Source organism: Neopsephotus bourkii, unplaced genomic scaffold (assembly GCF_033783945.1).
Source record: "Neopsephotus bourkii isolate Nb327-2 ecotype Australia unplaced genomic scaffold, CSIRO-AGI_Nbou_v1 NB_1768, whole genome shotgun sequence".
Lineage (NCBI taxonomy): Eukaryota > Metazoa > Chordata > Aves > Psittaciformes > Psittacidae > Neopsephotus > Neopsephotus bourkii.
In genome coordinates, this window is record NW_026902242.1 from 3,150,453 (window position 1) to 3,168,667 (window position 18,215).

The window sequence follows — 18,215 nt, forward strand, 5'->3', positions numbered from 1 at the left end:
TGTCAGTTGAAAGCACAGAAGTCACTGATGGATGGACAGGAGTTACTGTTCCTTAGTACAGTAGATACAGTGTTTTCCAAAGCTGTAGAACATCCTATTCAAAAGCAAAGAGCGCATATTCCTATTATTTCCTTTAAACTGTTCCTTAACAAATATTGAAAGGTTCACCCAAAATACTGAACCTGGGTTGTATGTAACACAATTCCAGGATTGTGGTGATTATGTGGCCTACTTGGTCCCTTCCTGTGCACCCAGCTTTAAAGCGTTCTCAACCCGCTGCTTAAGTAACCAATTATATCATCTGAACATTTCCACTACTGTGATTCTTGCAATTAAAAGTATCATCGTGTAAGCCAAGCTCCAGTTCAGATATTACTACTAACTTCTCCATCATTTCAGTCATTCTGCACTTCCCATTCTACACAAGCGATGCTGTGTGCCACTGCTCTACGCTGCTCTATCTTCGTGTGGCATTTTAGTGGCCAAATGACTACATTTAGTTTTTGAGAGATTCTGCCCTATTCAGGGTTATAGGTAAAAGGCTGAAGATTAACATAGCATGCCATGTTAGGGTAATACAAGATAGTTTTGACTACCAATTTGACTGTAAGTATGGCATGCTGAGACAGATTCACAGTTCACAAAGCTCAGCAAGCCTTGGACTCTGAAATTTCTTTAATGTCTTGCTCTGATATGATAAACAACCAAAAAAGCTGATAATCCATGTCACTGCCAATGGAAGGAAAACACTATTTTTGCTTGGCTGATGCAAGTGGAATTTCTCCTTTCCCAATAACAATATTTCATTAAAAAAATCTCAGAGCTCTCTTCCAGACTCTCCTTGTCAATCCACCACTAAAATGTGGAAAAGAGGATGAGATACTTTGGTTAACATTTTAAAACATTTCTCTTTTCACGTGTTCATTAGCACAAGACAGAAAGAGCATGAGGGGGAAATGGAGGAAATCATACACTTGTGCCACTTGCCATTCTACAGGCAAGGGACTACTGATGGGGTTTATATAAATGTGTACCTTCACAAGTGTTATGTGTGGGTAAGAAGTCACTCTATGTAACTATCCATTGTGAACAGGCCTCCTGAAAACAAGTGCTTTTTAAGACACCTTTTTTTGTTTATTAGGTCCCTCATTTTTAATTTTTTTTTGGTGTTTCTGGTTATATGCAAATACTTCAACAAGTGAAGTGTTCGTAACAGTCTAATTGATTTAAGTTCTGACTGCATCCAGGTTTCCTTAAGAAGGTTGGTTTTGGTTTAAAACAGAACAAAAGCATGCTTTTATATTTACCTATTGCACAGTTAATCACTTTTGCATTATGTTTCCTATTAAAGTATTTCTATGACTAAACTGAATAGCTCCAGAGAACCCATTTTGGTCTCCTGTCGGCTCAAGGACTCCCAGAATAAACTAATAACAATGGAAAAAAAATAATCTCAAATTAAGCCACTACATAGAAATGTCCTGAAAAAGCCTTGGAGAGTTCATGAGTAAACACCACTTGTTTAAAAAACACCTCTGTAAAAGTACAGTACAGTATACAGATGCTAGACGAGAATAGCTGCAGATGGAGCTGTTAAAGACAACAGTTATGCATTCAGAATGTTTATTATAGACTCTTTGTTTTAAATTGTGGTTAAAAAATCCCCAGAGGATGTTTAAAGCATAAGATCTACTTTGAAGGTTCTACCAAGAAGTTGATTTATAATCAATAAAAAGAATGAGCATTACCTCTGAGCAAGCACTCTGTCATAACCCTACTCTTAGTACCAGATTAGTGGAGCAACCTCCAGCCTGTGTTCACAGAGCAGAGTTTTCCCATCTGTTGGAATACTGCAGGCTATCCTGATGATGGCTGGAGTATCCACAAAGATTTCCAGCTTTCACTCTGAATTTCTTCCTTTGAACACTAACATTCTTACAATAGTTTTATATAAGCAACAGAGTTATATTATTATAATTTAATAACAGATTTCTGTTATTAAATCAGCCTTCTAAAATATAAAAATATTGGATCTTATGAAAGTGTCTTTCGATCATACTGTAACCTTCACAGTCTTCATAGGAAACCTAATTAGAACCATCGCTTTAGAACTATGATGTGTATTCATCTGATTTCATGTAACTAGACAAACAGTTAAAAACCGTATTTGCTAAGATTAAATACAGTCAAATTGCAAACCCATACAATCTGACAATGTTGTCATGTGCTCTTTCAAAGAGTGCATAGGACGGATTTCTGCAGCAATCAGTACAGTAAGTTCTTTTGATGCAATCCCAGTCAAAGCTGTAAACATTCCTAATTGCAGTTTCTTGGAAACCTTTTGTTCAAGTTTTTATTAGCAAGTTGCACTGGAAGATCCCCTGCCTTTTTCCTCTCATCAGTTACAGGCAGTATCATCACCTTCAACCCCTCCAGCTGTTCAGAACTACTCGTAAGCATTTCTTCAATAGATTCAGGGTAGGAATCCTTTCCTTGCAGTGCACAATGACACTTTCCACATGCCATTGTTAGCAAGGCCCCCAGTGCATGATCTTGAGAAGCAGGTTGATGAGGAAGTGTGCTATGCCTTAATGGGATTTCCTGCAGGTTTAGGATCATAACCATATAGGAAAGTAGCTGCTATTACAAGGACTGCTCCAAAGAAAAAGACACTGAATAGAATAAGAATAGAGAGGAAAAAAAAAAAAAGAAAAAAAAAAGTTAGCTTGTTTCAGTTGATGAAACTTCTTTTATGTGTTACAGTCAAAGAAAAGACACTGTGGGAACACAGAGGATAAATTGTACTGGTCCAATTTATAAAGAACAAACCAATTTGCATATATTTATTATAGAAGGATGCAGGAAGAAGTTGAAATAAGACATTTACATCCACAAAATAACGTATCACTATAGTGACATTCTGAACATTACAATTACAGTTTCATGGAACAACTGTCAAAAGTATTCAGAACAACCTTATTTTTTTTCCCCTTTCTTTTGCCTAAAGCTCTGTGCAAAATGCAAGCAGAAGCTAAAGTGCAATTGCTGCAGTTACCCAGCAGCTTCTAACATCTTACACATAGCATGTTGTTGGAGTCATGTTTGCTTTGAAGTCCAAAGCTTACGTCAAAACAAATTACTGCGGCCCAAGAAGCAGTTTGCAAGTCAGTATAGTCTAATTTTTGGCAGATACATCAAGATTTATGTAAGGAGAAGATAATAAAGGCATCCTTTGTATTGTGACACATGGGCCTTTTAGGTTGTTTTGATAGTTACTAGTCTGAAACAAAATACCCAAAGCCAACAGATGATCAGTACACGCTAGAAAAGAGCCTTGTCATAAAGACATGACAGTGTTGACAATTTGAGCTTCTGAATCAAACATTATAAAAACTATGGCACATGACCTGATAATCCTTCAGAGAATACAGTCAGCCTGTTTCTGGACACAATCCATTGCAACACATTCAAGCACTTTAGCACTTTACATCTGTTGTCCTAATCAAAGATGTTTGTTGAAGCACAGAAACAATTACACAGTTTCAGTTCAAATAAATTCAGTTGGCGTAAGCCAGGTTCTAAAGATAAAGTTTGATTAACTAGGCTTAATCAAGTTTTATTAAATGAGATGGCTTCAAGTTCTACATACTGCTAGTTGGCTTCACCTCCTTTAATTATTTACCACTGTTTCCATTTTCACCATGTTTGCAGAAGCTGGCAAGTTACTTATTATTTTCCATTTGAGCACACAGAAATACCTAAACAACTTTCTACGTTTGTTTTAATAGGACAAATACAGGCTGCTTATAACTGAAATTCAATGTCTTCTACTTTTTAAGCCTAAACAGTCGTTCTGCTTCCCTTTTTGAACGTTTATGTAAAGTCCTGCTTATACTGCAAGTGCTTTTAGATAAAAAGATGGGGTTTTTGTATCAGATAAAGTTGTGAATATTATTCAAAGTATTTTTATACTATGAGTATGTGTAACGTGAGGAGTGTAGGTCAATTACAAGCAAACTCCTATTAATATTAGTTGGAATAGAGCAAGAAGGCTGGAATATTACATCTGCACTCCACATATTAACATGCACTGCCAAGACAAACACTATTGTGGAACCTAACCATGTACAAACCCTGCAGTGCAGAGAGCTACTAAAATCTGATTCACGCAACTTCTGGACAGTGTATTGGGCCTAGAAGCCTATAGCAACCATTTTCCTTTCTTGTTTGGTCAAGTTGTTTTCACTAATAAATATTGGATTCCTTTACTAATAAATACGGTATTCTTTATGGTACTTGCTGTAGTGTAACTTCCATGTGTGTATGCAAAGAGACATGTATGTGGAGAGCAAAGCAGGAGCTGAACACACTGAGGAAGGTCAGGTAGGGAGGAGAAGGGAGAGAAAGGGACAATGAATTAAACCAGAGCTTGCCAGAGTGGCTTGTCAAGAGCCAAGATTTGAGCACCAGTTATTCCTGACCTGTGGGGGGCTCTGTCTTACAGGAAATTTAACCCTGTCAACTAAGTATTACCTACGGTATGTTATGAAACTCAACTTTCATGTGCGACTTGTATATACATGGAAAAGACTGCTTACCTTGTAGGGACAAAATCTTGCAGCCAGAAATAGGAGATCAGTGTTGACAGTATAATAGAGAGAGAAGTTGCAAATCCCTTTAAAATGTTGTCTGCATATTTTATAACAGCAGCAATCACCAGCCCTCCAAGTGCCTGCAAAAAATAGTAATGCTTGGATTTGCAACCTGCAAATTCAACTCAGAGCATCCGTTTTAACAACATGCACTTACTTTAGGAAAGGGTTTTGTCTATGTTTAGGAGCATTACATTTATGTTATGGATATGGGTTGTTAAATATTGGAGAAGTTCCTTCCCCATTAAAGAAACTGTTGATCATATTACCATCATTAAATCAGTGGAAGTGCTTGCACCCTGCATTTTTACCCATAGGAGGAAGGGCTTTTTTTATATTATATTAAACATCACAAAAGAAATAAAGTTCACATGCTTTTATGTTGCACAATACTTTGTATTACATATACTCGCTGCGTATTTTCAGAGGTTTTATTTAGAGGTTTATTCTAATAGCAATAGAGCAGACTTTTGGCTATAGAATTCACAGTAGCTTCAATGACACTCATTAGTTTCCCCAGTCATTTATAGAACAGTGAGTCCCAAGTGCCTCCACAGAAACATGTGATACAAGTTATCTCACCTGTAGAACAACAACTACCCAAGTAAGTTTATTGTATCCTTGAAAAAATCCGTTCTTTGACAGTTGCTCTCCATCATAAATGTATACACCCATCAGTCCAAATATGCTACCAAAAAATCCTGAAAATACAAGATTGATTTAAAAGCTTCAGGTGAAAAACATGCAAATGGGTTCCTTGTCCTCAAGGACTGCTCACCTATTTCCCATTTTAAAACAGGACTGCCCCTTGTGACACCATGACATTCAAATGCAGTCAGTGCTCAAATAGATATTCTCATTTAAAAGCTGTTTTTCACACTTATAACAAGTTCTGACTGTTTCCAGTAGGATTCTGCTTTTATCTTCCACTGCTTTCTACTGGAATGGGGTAATTTTTATGGCATATAGCAAAATTCACTTAAGTAAGTTCAGTTTTCCTGAAACCAGTCCTGCCTGAAGGCTGAGGTCACACAATAACCCATGAGAAAAACAGGGAACACATTCACTGCAGGAGATAGGCTTTGACATAGCAAGAGCAGGAATTGGGAGTTTCACAATTCAGACAAGGATCATGGAAGCGGGATTCTCCTGATGAGGTCTCAACAGTCTCAAACACAGTGAATGTTTAACAGTAGAGACTTAATGTCAAAGGAAGAAACTGAGGTGAGATCAAAATGTGTATCATATGGTGAGTACAGTGTTCTTCTAATCATCTGAGAAAATGTTCCTAACCCCCTCAGGCATGGAAGTAACACAAAACACCTTCTCTGTGACTGATTCAGGCTCTAGTCCTGAGCAGGAAAGGGGGAGCAGTTTTTCCATTCCTTTTCTATGAAAAGCTGGCCTCTATTCTCATCACTTTTCTTTCTGACAGACACTGAACAACATAAAACCTTTTGTTTGCCAAGAATTCTTTTTGTAGGCTCAATGAAAAACTTAGATTTCATTTGGATTAAACCAATTATTTCTATTTTCCAATAGATCTGCTAAAATAAATAATCAACTGTTCATACATCCCTGACCTGAGCCTGGGATGCATTAAACCTACATTTTCCAAGAATTATTCTAATACATTTTACATTTTTTTCTACAGTTCTAATAATTCTCTATGGATATGAAAATGAAAACCAGGTTGGACATATGGGCTTTGTTGTTTATGTTTTAAGAAATGCTCTATTTCAAAGCTCTTGCTTACAACTGACTTGCTCCTGAATGATATGACACCTTAAGTAGGCAACTCAGTACTGTGCACTTGCAGAAAGGATGCACTGATGTATAGTGAAACAGTGTTTTCATGTTTTAAAGATTTTCTAAAAGCTACAGAAGATGACAACATTGATTTCTTTCCTGAACTAAAAACAATCTTCATAATGAACATACTCTACTGAGTTTTGTATGGAGGCAAATTAAGCTCACTGACAAAAAAGAATTAAAAATAGCATCATAGAATCATAGAATAGTTAGGGTTGGAAAGGACCTTAAGATCACCCGGTTCCAACTCTCCTGCCATGGGCAGGGACACCTCACACTAAACCATGTCACCCAAGGCTCTGTCCAACTTGGCCTTGAATACCACCAGGGATGGAGCATTCACAACTTCCTTGGGCAACCCATTCCAGTGCCTCAGCACCCTTACAGTAAAGATCTTCTTCCTTATATCCAATCTAAACTTCCCCTGTTTAAGTTTAACCCGTTACCCCTTGTCCTATCACTACAGTCCCTAATGAAGAGTCCATCCCCAGCATCCTTATAGGTCCCCTTCAGACACTGGAAGGCTGCTATGAGGTCTCCATAGCAGGTGACTTGATTCTCATTGTTAGCACAGGCATTTCTGTCTTCATATATCACAGTCCCAGTTACTCATTACCTTCAACAGTTCATGTTTAGATGCAGCCTCTACTGATCTCATGTTTTTCACAAAGCGACTACTGGAACAGGCTACCTGGTCATCAAACTAATGAACTCACTTGTTTCCATACACACTTCTGTGCATTACAGAAAATCTGAAGAATGTTTGAGGAAATCCTTGATTATTTTTTCTTTTGGGCAATTATGACTGTTTAATTGGAAATTGTTTCAGATATCCTCATTGTCGCCCACCAATGCACTTCTAGCATGGAAACTGAGAGTTTCCCTGGCAATGGATTTTACACTGTAGCTCCATCCAGAGCACCAAATCTTCCCTTAAATCCTGGACCAAGCCCCAGCTACTCACCCTTCTCTGCCTCCAGAATTCCCTGACATAACCTTTCCTGATGTATTCCCTCCCCTCCTTCTACAATAAATACTAGCAGAGAGTAAGTAGAGGTTTTGAGCCCTTTCTCTATCCTCAATTTGCAAATCATTACAGGCATGTAAAACTATTAAAATACAATCAAAATGCAGTTCTGTGTTTTTAGCTGAAACCATTTATAATTAAAACGCAGCAACAGGAAAAGAAAGGAAAAAAATACTGCTGATATTCAGACATTTTTGACTATACCAGTGTCTGACCAACCATAACTACAAAAAACTACACCATCTCTTGCTCCTATGGTATATTCTACCAGACTCAGTACTCTATATTACAGCATGCAGTATCTCCAGGAGATGACCTGAATGAAACTTACCAAGCTGAATGTTTCTGATCCACACAGACTGCTTGGTTTCCTTTAAGATTTTCTCAAAGTAAACGCCAGCAAATCCACTGGAAAAGCAAGCTATCAGAACTGCCATCAGGCCCACAAACTGAGATCCTGCCGAATGCTCCTTAGCAGCTGGTGCTTGGGAGTCTGAAGGCCACTAGATGTAAAAACAGTTACACAACGTTCACTGGTAAAATCAAGTCAGGAGCACCTATAAAATACAAATTTATTTTCTAGCAACTAAATACAATCCCATGCTTGCAAAGTTTTGTATTTTCACCATAGATACCTAGAAAAGCCTGCAAAGACATCATTTTTCTGTCTGCATATTTGTAAGGAGTAAACCTGTGCCTGAACTGGGAGAACACCCTTCAATTTAAACAGGGCCAGGACTTACGTTTTATAAGGCAGAACTGTTTCTCAATCCCAGCATAATTTGTGATGGTCATTCATACTCACCAACTTTTGCAACCCAACAGTTACCTTATAAATACAAGCACAGGTAGAAAACCACAAACACAAGCTGCCTTTAAGGTTGGATCAGTTGACTTTTGCATGTGCCTCTCTTCAGTGATTATACAGATGACTAAACATGAAATTTGTGAAGCTAAATCCTGCAATATATCTACTGCTAACAGAATAAAATGCAATGCCATAGACAAAAATCATACTGAAGTCTGCTTCAGATGTTCTGCTTTCAGATGCTATCAGAATGTTTTATTCTCATTTTTAATTATTAAATTTGAAAATTCTATAAAATGTAATCCTGATTCTTTTTTAAATCCTTAACAAAAAAAAAAAAGATATGATAAAATCTGCTAAAAATTCTTAGAACTTAGTATCTTATTCCATGATCCTGCCCTCTAAAAACTATAACCCCTTGTACCTGCACTATTTAGAACAGAGGCCAAGTCTGCCTCTTGAAAAAGTTCAAGTAAATTTATCATGCTGAAAACATATCACACTGTGAGCAGCAGCAGATCAGTGAGTCTCTCATGTCTCAAGAAGCATGCTAGCAGATACTGCTGTCACTGTTACTTGCAGATTGTTCCAGACCTCCTGTCACATTCTACAGGGGAGCACTGGGACACAAAAGAAGTGTTATCTTCTGTCTTCGAACCAGTTCTGGTGTCCTCTAGCCCTTGCCAGTGATGATTCATAGCTCATGACCACACTCTGGTGCTCACGTGAAGCTGGTGGAATCAGAAAGTAAGCACAGAAGTCCATGTTCCTTGAATAAACACATTAAACAAACTCAAACTACTTGTTAATACTTACCTGAACAAATGCCACTCCTGTCATCAGTATTACTAACGAAAGCCACTGGTATACACCTAACTTCTTGCTCAGCATGGACACAGAAAACAATGCTGTGGTAAGAATTTTCAGCTGATACGTAACCTAGAAGAACCCAGAAACAGTTACTACTGCATAATTCATGGATGGGTTTGAAATGTACAGAGAAATCCAAAGGTACAGTACCTGGTATGTGGCTGCGTCGAGGTTCGACAATGCTACATACAGCAAGTTATTCTGAAGAGTATAAATCCCTGAAGGAATAGCAAGTTTAAGAGTTTCCATGGGTTTATTAAGGATTTCATCATGTAGCACTCTGTTCAGAGTCCGTAAATTGCACTCTACCCAAAGAAACAATAAAAGAAATAGACATTCACTATAAGGATGCAGGGGGGAGGATATAAATGTATATGAATATATATAAATGAATAATATATATGAACATCATATATATATTAATAGATAAAAAAGTTATGTACTTAAAGATTGTTGCCTCCTTTTTAAAGCTATCGCTGCTATCAAGATCTCAAAATACTGTGTCTTTTTAACTTTCATGAGACTCGGATATATGCAAGGAAAAAGGGCTGCAAGGTGTCTTCCAGATATATCAGAACTAGAACAATTATTCAGAAGAATTTAAGTACAACTTATCGAACCCATGTCAATCTTTCAGGATGAATGTCATCTAAAAAGTGCAAATTTAGAAGCAAATCATCAATATTTATCAATATACAATGATATTTTTAAGCTGTTGAAGATCAAATATATATGTCAAGGAACCAGATAAATTCATTCTAGAATGTACAAAGTAAGAACTGGAGTAAATCTGAATATACATTTTTCAAGCTTAAACCTGCACTTCTTCCTGTAATAATGAACTTGTTTTCTCCCTTCTGCATCTGCTGTTTGTTTTGGGTTTTTTCCCTATCATTCATGCTTGGCACACCTTAAAGCTTTTCATTTTTTCCTACTTTTACATATGAACGTCTTCAAATGACTGAGCAAACACAGCTGCTCGGCTTCTTTTCTACTACTAGCTTTAACCTGTTAATAGAAAATTCATTTTTCAACTCCCTCAGTATCCACATTCTTTAAAGTTAACTCTTGCAAGCAAACAGACAGTATCTTTTTTCCTGTGTTGAAGAATGAGGTATGATTAGTGTCACTCCAAGGCTATTTCTAACACGAGAAGGGAAATGCTGTTTTCATGCCTGTACTCACATGGCTGCTCTGCAGTTGCCACTACAATACAGCATATTGATTAGGAAAATTACTTGGTGCAAAATTTGACACATACTGCTGTCTTTGTAGACCAAGAGAACACAGGCCAAAATCTTCAGAAGCTCAGCAATAACTACTGCAGTGGAGGATAAGTAACGAGGTCCTTCTTCCTTCAGCGTCCGAGAATAACGCATGGTCAAGACTAAACTTGTGGTCTGAAAAACCAGGATGCTCAAGGAAAGGTATTTTAAATTGGTAGACATTTCTTGACTTTTTTCTTCCTGAAATAGAAAAAAAAACCCAAACCAGGCTTAAAAGGCAATACTGCAGATAGGGGCTTCCCATGGGAATTGGCATGTTAAAAGAAGTTATCGAGGGAGCTCAGCCAAATGAAAACAACAAACCTAATCTGGTATTTTAAAAGAAAAAGGAGATGAACAGTTTAGAAATGTTTTTTCAAATACAAGATTACAAAAGGGGAAGCATATCAGAATATTAGAGTGAGAACTAATAGAGAAAAGCAGTATGTTTAGCTGTAGTAACAACAAAGTAAAATAAGGACTAACTCGTAATTAGCTTTCTTCACTAAAGAATCCTCTCGTGGTAAATCAATGCTGGATTTTTCTATGTATGTGAAGCCTCAGAAGGTATTCCCAAAGTGAAGGAACTGTGGCACTGCAGAATGCCCAGCACCCCTGCTGCACTGAGCTATTCTCAGAATTAGATCTTCTCACCCTTCTACCAGGTTGCACTCTCTGCCTTGCCAAATGACACAGTGCCAGCACAGCACAGGGTGAGGGCTGCACTGCTTTACATGGAAATGAGGTATGCCTGGTGCTGAAGGAAAAGGAGAGTTGTGGGAAAGCAGGGTTAGAAAGGAACATGTGGGAAGGAGGAGCTGCAAGGAGGCAGCACCAAACCCGTCCAGCTTGTTATCCTGCTCAATTGGTTCAATACAGATGACTGGTGATTGCACCCACTTTCTCACACTGCGCCAACCACCACAAACCTTACATTAGTAAAGCTGTATCATCCTCACCTCTATCATGAACTCTCACCAAGCCGACATGGTTTCCTTTGCCCTTTGTCACCAATTGAAGTATTAACTGAGTGCAGAAGACTAACAGATTCAGTGCAATTTGCATTTTGCGAGCACAATACATTACAAGGATATTACATGCAGAACATTGCATCATTTTCTGCTATTCTTCATACTAAGAAGAGTTTCCATACCACAGAAATGAATGCTTTCTATAAAAGATTAACTACTACTGCCTTCACTGCCCATATATTCAAAAATGGAGCCCTGCTTTATAATGAAAAAGTAAAATCAAATAAGTAATTAGAAGTCAACAGAGATGTTTTCAAGTAAAAGAAAAGCAGTAAGAATCAAGACAATAAATAACCATTCTGACTTTTGGAAGGCTAGGGATGCATAAGCAATACCTAATGAATGCATATGCCAGAGCTGCCCCTGTGCATGTTTTACACCTACAGGCACACAAGTTTTGACTCATTATCTAGGTTTGTACCACTCCTGAAGGATGTGCTGGTACCTCTAAATATCTGCAGCTGAAACTGGAGCAGTTTCTTGCTCAACTGCATTTCTCTAGCACAAGATGTATTTCGTAACAGTTTTCATTGCTAGGAGATCTGGAAAGCTGTGCTATTCAAGTATTTCTGACTTGACTTTATCTTGTCTCTAAGCATTAGTAGATTTTCTCCAGTCAAACAGACAAACTCAAATTAATACCTATACGGCACAGATAGGATGCTTAAGAGACACTGCAAACAAATGCAAATTGACAATAGCCACAGAGATAGGAAGTACATACTTGTACCCTGCACACTAAAATTGTTTATGTTGAGAATTATATGGCTGTAAAAATATTTCTAAAATCATCTCAGCCAAGAAAAAGGTGCCAGGATGCAGAAACTGAGAAGAAATACAAAAGGATTCCTTTAAGGAATCTTAATAAGGAATCTCTAGCGTGAGGTGTCCCTGCCCATGACAGAGGGTTGGAACTGGATGATCTTAAGGTCCTTTCCAACCCAAACCATTCTATGTTTCTGTGATTAATAGAAGATAACTTTTGTATAAACTATGTTGTCATTTAGCTCACTGAAGAAACAAATACTAATGACACAACTGCACTGGACAATATAAATCAGACAGAAATGAAGGAGAAGAAAGCTGCAGGCAACATTCAAGATTTGCTAACTTTTCCCACAGGTTCTGGTGGAATAACCCTTTAAACGAGGATGCTAACTGTAGAATTATGCATCCCCATCAACAAAACGCAGAAGATCAGTTAGTCAAAGAGGAACAGCTTTGAAGAACAGGTCTGCTATACCTGAAAACAAGGAGAATGAGAAGAACAGTTGCCACGAAGGGATGAAGAGGGGACATAAAAGGATCAGACTCTCCAGAGGAATACAGATCAGACTCTCCCGCAGCAGAGAGGACAGAGGGAGAAAAAGGGAAAAAACTCAAAATCCACTGGGAGAAAATACAGAATTGAAGTTCATCAGAAGGTCTGTCCATGCTACTGGGGAAAACTAACACTGCAGAATGCACACTTACATGAGACAACTTGCACAACATTTTTTCCACCTTCTCCATCTACCTCACTTTTTTTGGTACTGAGACCTGAACAAACTACAGGTAATGGGAACACACATCCCTCTTGACCTGGGACTGAAATTTCTGCCTTCTGTGAGCCTGTGAAGTGACAAAGTATTTTACAAATGTTCCCAATTCTGAGAGATCAATTTTATAACCTTCAAAACTGGTCACAATCTCAGAAAATAATGTTCATGTGAATTTCTGGCTGAAATAGAACCATCTATTTACTAAGCAGCTTAAAATGGAATTTTAGTATCAAAGCATTCAGCATGAAAACATACCAACTAGGTCAACAGTTTAGTAAGCCCATCAGCAAAGCCATAAGGAATACATACCACACTAGTTCCTTGAGCTACAGTCTTGTCTTCAGTAGTAATCGTGATACAAAAGGGAGCTTTCCCAATGTGTCTCAAAAAGGTGCCAGTAGCAGGAAGCATTTCTTTGCTATAATTCACTAAAGCAGTTTCAGAGTTTCCAAAACTCATACAAAATAGACTTAAGTGCCCAGTGTGCTAGCTGAACTAAGGGTATCTGTTAAGAGCCGTCCTGTCAGTGGCCAGCAAGGCAGGCTTGTAAAGGACAAGTGCGTGAAGTTTCTTGCTGTATTTACAAATAGTTGGTTCACTGAAACTTACGTATGCCAATAAAATAACCCTTCTTTACTGAGCACACATACTATCTTATCAGCTCTCCTGGTCCCTCTTCCTTTCTTTAAAGAGAGCTGCGTATGAGCTCATAAAACTCTGCAAACAGGGGACTCCCGGATCCAGAAAAGGATCTAAGCACCAACCTTCAAAGGGTTGGACCATCTTTAAATGCTTTTCACAGCAGGTTCAGATTTAGAGGTTACTACCAGAGGTGTAATTGCTTTCTTCTAGCCACAAGTTTCTTCTACTCTCACTGCAACAAACTGTGCATCATATACTAAGTGTCTTCAGTAACAGCTCACACTTTGTCTTAAACCAATAATGAACCTGGTTCTCAATGTGTTTCCTATACAGAGTTACCACCAGGCTTAGATTTCTTCCTGGGCTTTGGACAGACTACTGTGTTCCAAAAATCAGATTTAGGTTTACCAATTCAAAGACACAAAGTTGAGTGGTCGCATTTACCCAATGACTTTTGAACTGTATCCTGCAGTGAGAGGTGCTAAGTACCTGCAACTCCCAGGCTGCCACATAGCCTGTCACATCAGTTAACTCAGTGACTTGGTTTATTGTTCTTTTTTCTACTAGTCTAAGTGAAAATAAGTAAACCGCTCCTTCCTAGTTTATTCAGTATTACCATGTAGACACACTCTACAGCCAGCAACACGGAAGGCAGGGGCAGAGCTGAAAGGCAGGTCTATATAGGAAGTCAGCATTCAAGCCAAGTATTTGCAGCCATGTAACATTCACCTTTGGTACACACATGCGGATAAAACGCAGGGCTTTTCTTAACTTTCGTCTTTTACAGATGCGATGGTGTAAACCTCTGAGCTTCTCAGCTGCCAGATAGCCACAGTAAGAGAATTTTGTGCAAAATTTTGTGCAGTTTATGAATTTATCCTATTCTTGAATTTGTAGGAAGTCTCAAAACCTGAGAGAATTACTTCAGCTTAAGGTATCTAAAACACTAAAACCAAAAAGGAGACTTCTAGAAAGAGACATGACTTATTTATTTGAAATACTTTTTAGTTAAGCTGAGAGCCTAGAGACTGTCTGGAGACATTTTCCACAGATGGAGTTATGCTGCACATCAAGGACATCATTCCACCAAGCACGGCTTAAAACCATCTTCAAGAACAAGAGAGCAGGGACCACTTCACAGATCCAAGCATCCCTATACAAATCCTGATAAAAATATGTTCAGGTAAACTAAGCATAGAACTGTTAAGACTCAACTTTATCAAACATCAAGTATCTAGTTGAATAGCATGTTTTAGGCTCATTGAAATTACATTTTCACATATTGTTTTATAAAGAAAGATGAAAGCTCATCCACAAATGATCTGAATTTCATTTATTTGTGCATTTCTCCTGCATCAATTACATTGAGAGTTCCTTCAGTGTCCCAAACTATCCAATATTCTGCATTATATTTCATGATTTCAGTCTGAATTACTAAGAAAGCTTTTCTTAGAAGCTGGCTCACTTTTTATTATATTCATTTGATTTCATTTTTTCTTAAATTAAAAAAAAACAAAAAACCAACAAACCTACCTACTACTATGCTTGCAATCTGCACAGTGATGGCGTTACATGAGTTACATTTCCTCTAGCCTAGCTGTGAAAGGTTTTCATTGCTGATGGTCTTTCACAGTAAAAAGCCAAGTTACAGAAGTTATTGCTAGTGCTTATTCCATTTTAGGATCGAGTTTAAGACTGCTTAATCAAACTAAAGGCACTTGCAGATTAGTTATAATACAAAGTCAAACAGAAGCAGACAACCAACCTCTTAAAACTGCAGAAGGGTAACTTACAGTCTGCAGCCTCTAGCAAAACTTTAAGACCAGCTAGAAAATAAGCAGTGACAGAATTTGCCTCACAGAAGGGTGGGAAGTAAAGTACACTACTCCATTCCAGTGGAATGGATACGGGGACACTTCCTGGCCATTTACTTTGAAATCACAGCAGTTGACTGAAGAAATAGGACTGTGTTCTCCTATTTCTCAAATGGAATGTGAACCTGGTGCTGATGCTACACCTGTACAAATATAATAAGCTGGCAACAAAGAGGAAAAAGACAGCTATTAGCTGGAGTAAGAGCTCACAGAACCTGAAGAACCTATTTTTATTACTTCCTTCTACACATTCATACTTGCATTGCCCTCTTCCCTGTGTTGGCTAATAAACAAATAATATGCTACTATCTATAACAACTACATCCCTCAGAGGAAAGTTCTATGCCATAAATCTTTCACTTGGACTCAATATAGCCTTCTTCCCACCAAAATTAGTACCAGATACAACAAACACATTAGGTATAGAAATAAATGGATGGAGTTCATGAAGTTCAATAAGCCCAAGTGCAAGGCCCTGGATACAGGCTGGGGCAATTCCCAGTATCAGTACAGGCTTGGTAATGGCTCAAGAGCAGCCCTGTGGAGAAGGATGTAGTGGTGCTGATGGACGAAGAATTGGACATGAGCGGGCAATGTATGCTTGAAGCCCAGAAAGCCAACCTTATCCTGGGCTCCATCAAAAGTAGCATGGCCAGCAGCTTGAGGGAGGTGACTCTGTCCTTCTGCTCCCATGAGATCCCACCTGGAGTACCACATTCAGCTTTTAGTCTCCAGCAGAAGACAGACTTGGCCCTGTTGAAGCAGGACCTGAGAAAGGCCACAAAAATGAATAGAGGGATGGAACACCTCTCTTCTGAAGAGCTGGGGTTTAGACTGGAGAAGAAAAGGCTCTGGTGAGACCTTACTGCAGCCTTGCAATATATAACAGGAGTTTTTAGGACAGACAGGCAGAGACTTTTTTTACTAAGGCCTGCAGTGTCAGGACAAGGGGCAACGATTTTAAACTGAAAGAGGGGAGATTTCAATTGGATATAAGAAAGAGAGTTTTTAGGATGAGGTTAGTGGGACCATGGCAGGAAGGTTGGAAGTAGCTGATCTTTAAAGGTCCCTTCCAAACCAAAGTATTCTAGGATTCTGTGATAAATACCCCAGATAGTAGTGATGGTGCACAGACTTTTCCAAACCTAGTAAATGCTGCTGGACTGGGTTATGAACAAGATCTTAAATATATGTATTTGAAGTGCTAAATTTGGACTGCTATCATGCAACAACACATTTCTTTCTCTCCCCACCCTTGCCAATGCATGTTCTTTCATATCTGTGTATTTATTTTTTTCATAAACCATGTTATAAATATTTCTAATAATCTTAAACCTCCTATTTCTCACTTTAAAAGATCGCTATTAATCCTCATATGATAGAGGTTTCTCCTTCATTCCCTCCCATGTGTCTATACTTGCCAGCTGTTCCTCCCCAAATACATGGCACTCTTTACCTAAACCGCTGCAACTCACTCCGTCATTTCAGAACTTACCTTCCTTTTTCTTTTGTTTTTTGGTTTATTACTCATTCTTCTCGTTGGATACATTATAATGTGTATTGAGCACGCTATGACAAAAATAAGCTATGTTCTTCTTAGAGCTTGTCTTCTTCAGAAGCGTTATTCAAAGCAAATCCTCTATCAAAGTTTTTCCTGCCTCTTCTAGCAGAAACTGAGTAACAGAGACGTTTTCACATGAAGGTTTCCTTCAGGCACTATTTCTAATTTCTTCATTGACATTAGAAAAAAATCTTAACTGGTGAAAATAATTGAAAACATTCCTACATTCAAGTAGTATCTTCACAACGAGGACAGCAAGCACAACACAGCAGAATGCTGGTGGACCTTACTCCTGCAACGTCATCTAGTACCTATCTAGGTAGCGCTATCTAGTACCCTATCTTGGTGTGCTCGTTTTAGCTAGGGCAATTTTCTTCATGGTAGCTGGTATGGGGCTCTGGTTTGGATGTGTGCTGAGCATGGTACTGGTAACACAGGGATGTTTTAGCTTCCACCGAGCAGAGCTTACAAAGGGTCAAAGCTGTTTCTGCCTCTCACCCCACCTGCGAGTAGACTGAGGGTACACAAGGAGCTGGAAGGGAACACAGCTGACCTCAACAGACTAAAGGGATACTCTAGACCATATGCAGTCAGGCTTGGCACATAAAGCTGGGGAAAGGAGGAAGAGTTACAGCATTTGTCTTCCCAAGTAATGGTTATGTGTGATGGAGCCCTGCTGTCCTGGAGATGGCTGAAGCTTGACCATGGGAAGTGGTGAATGAATCCCTTGTTCTGCTCTGCCTGTGTGTGTGGCTTTGGCTTTCCCTATTCAACTGCGTTTGTCTCAACCCATGAGTTGTTTCCTCACTTTTACCCTTCCGATTTTCTCCCCCATCCCACTGGGGAGGAGTGAGCAAGCAGCTGCGTGGGGCTTAGTTGCTGACTGGGGTTAAACCACCACATTCGGCCTTTTTAAAATCATGCAGGAACCTTTTAGCACTGGCAAGGGCACTTGTGCACAGAGCAGTTACACATTAAGTTGTAACTGCTAACGATCAAGCAATGATTTCTTCTCAACTTTGCTCCAAACCCCTAGGCTTTTGCCAAGGATAGTAGAGGTTGTATCACTGGCCTAACACTCAACCAGGAAACTGCACCAGTGCCAAGTCTAACAAAGGGAACACAATTATAT

General features: G+C 38.7%; 1 protein-coding gene across 1 annotated transcript; it reads right to left on the reverse strand.

The window, feature by feature from the left end:
• Window positions 1-2,149: 2,149 nt before the first annotated feature.
• Window positions 2,150-17,493, reverse strand: SLC35A3 (solute carrier family 35 member A3). The gene is made up of 8 exons (XM_061379123.1): window positions 17,018-17,493; window positions 10,431-10,635; window positions 9,320-9,474; window positions 9,116-9,238; window positions 7,823-7,994; window positions 5,235-5,353; window positions 4,599-4,732; window positions 2,150-2,672 (listed from the first exon to the last, which is right to left on the reverse strand). The coding sequence occupies exons 1-8, from the start codon at window positions 17,069-17,071 to the stop codon at window positions 2,582-2,584; spliced, it is 1,053 nt and encodes a 350-aa protein (XP_061235107.1). The 5' UTR covers window positions 17,072-17,493; the 3' UTR covers window positions 2,150-2,581.
• Window positions 17,494-18,215: the final 722 nt, after the last annotated feature.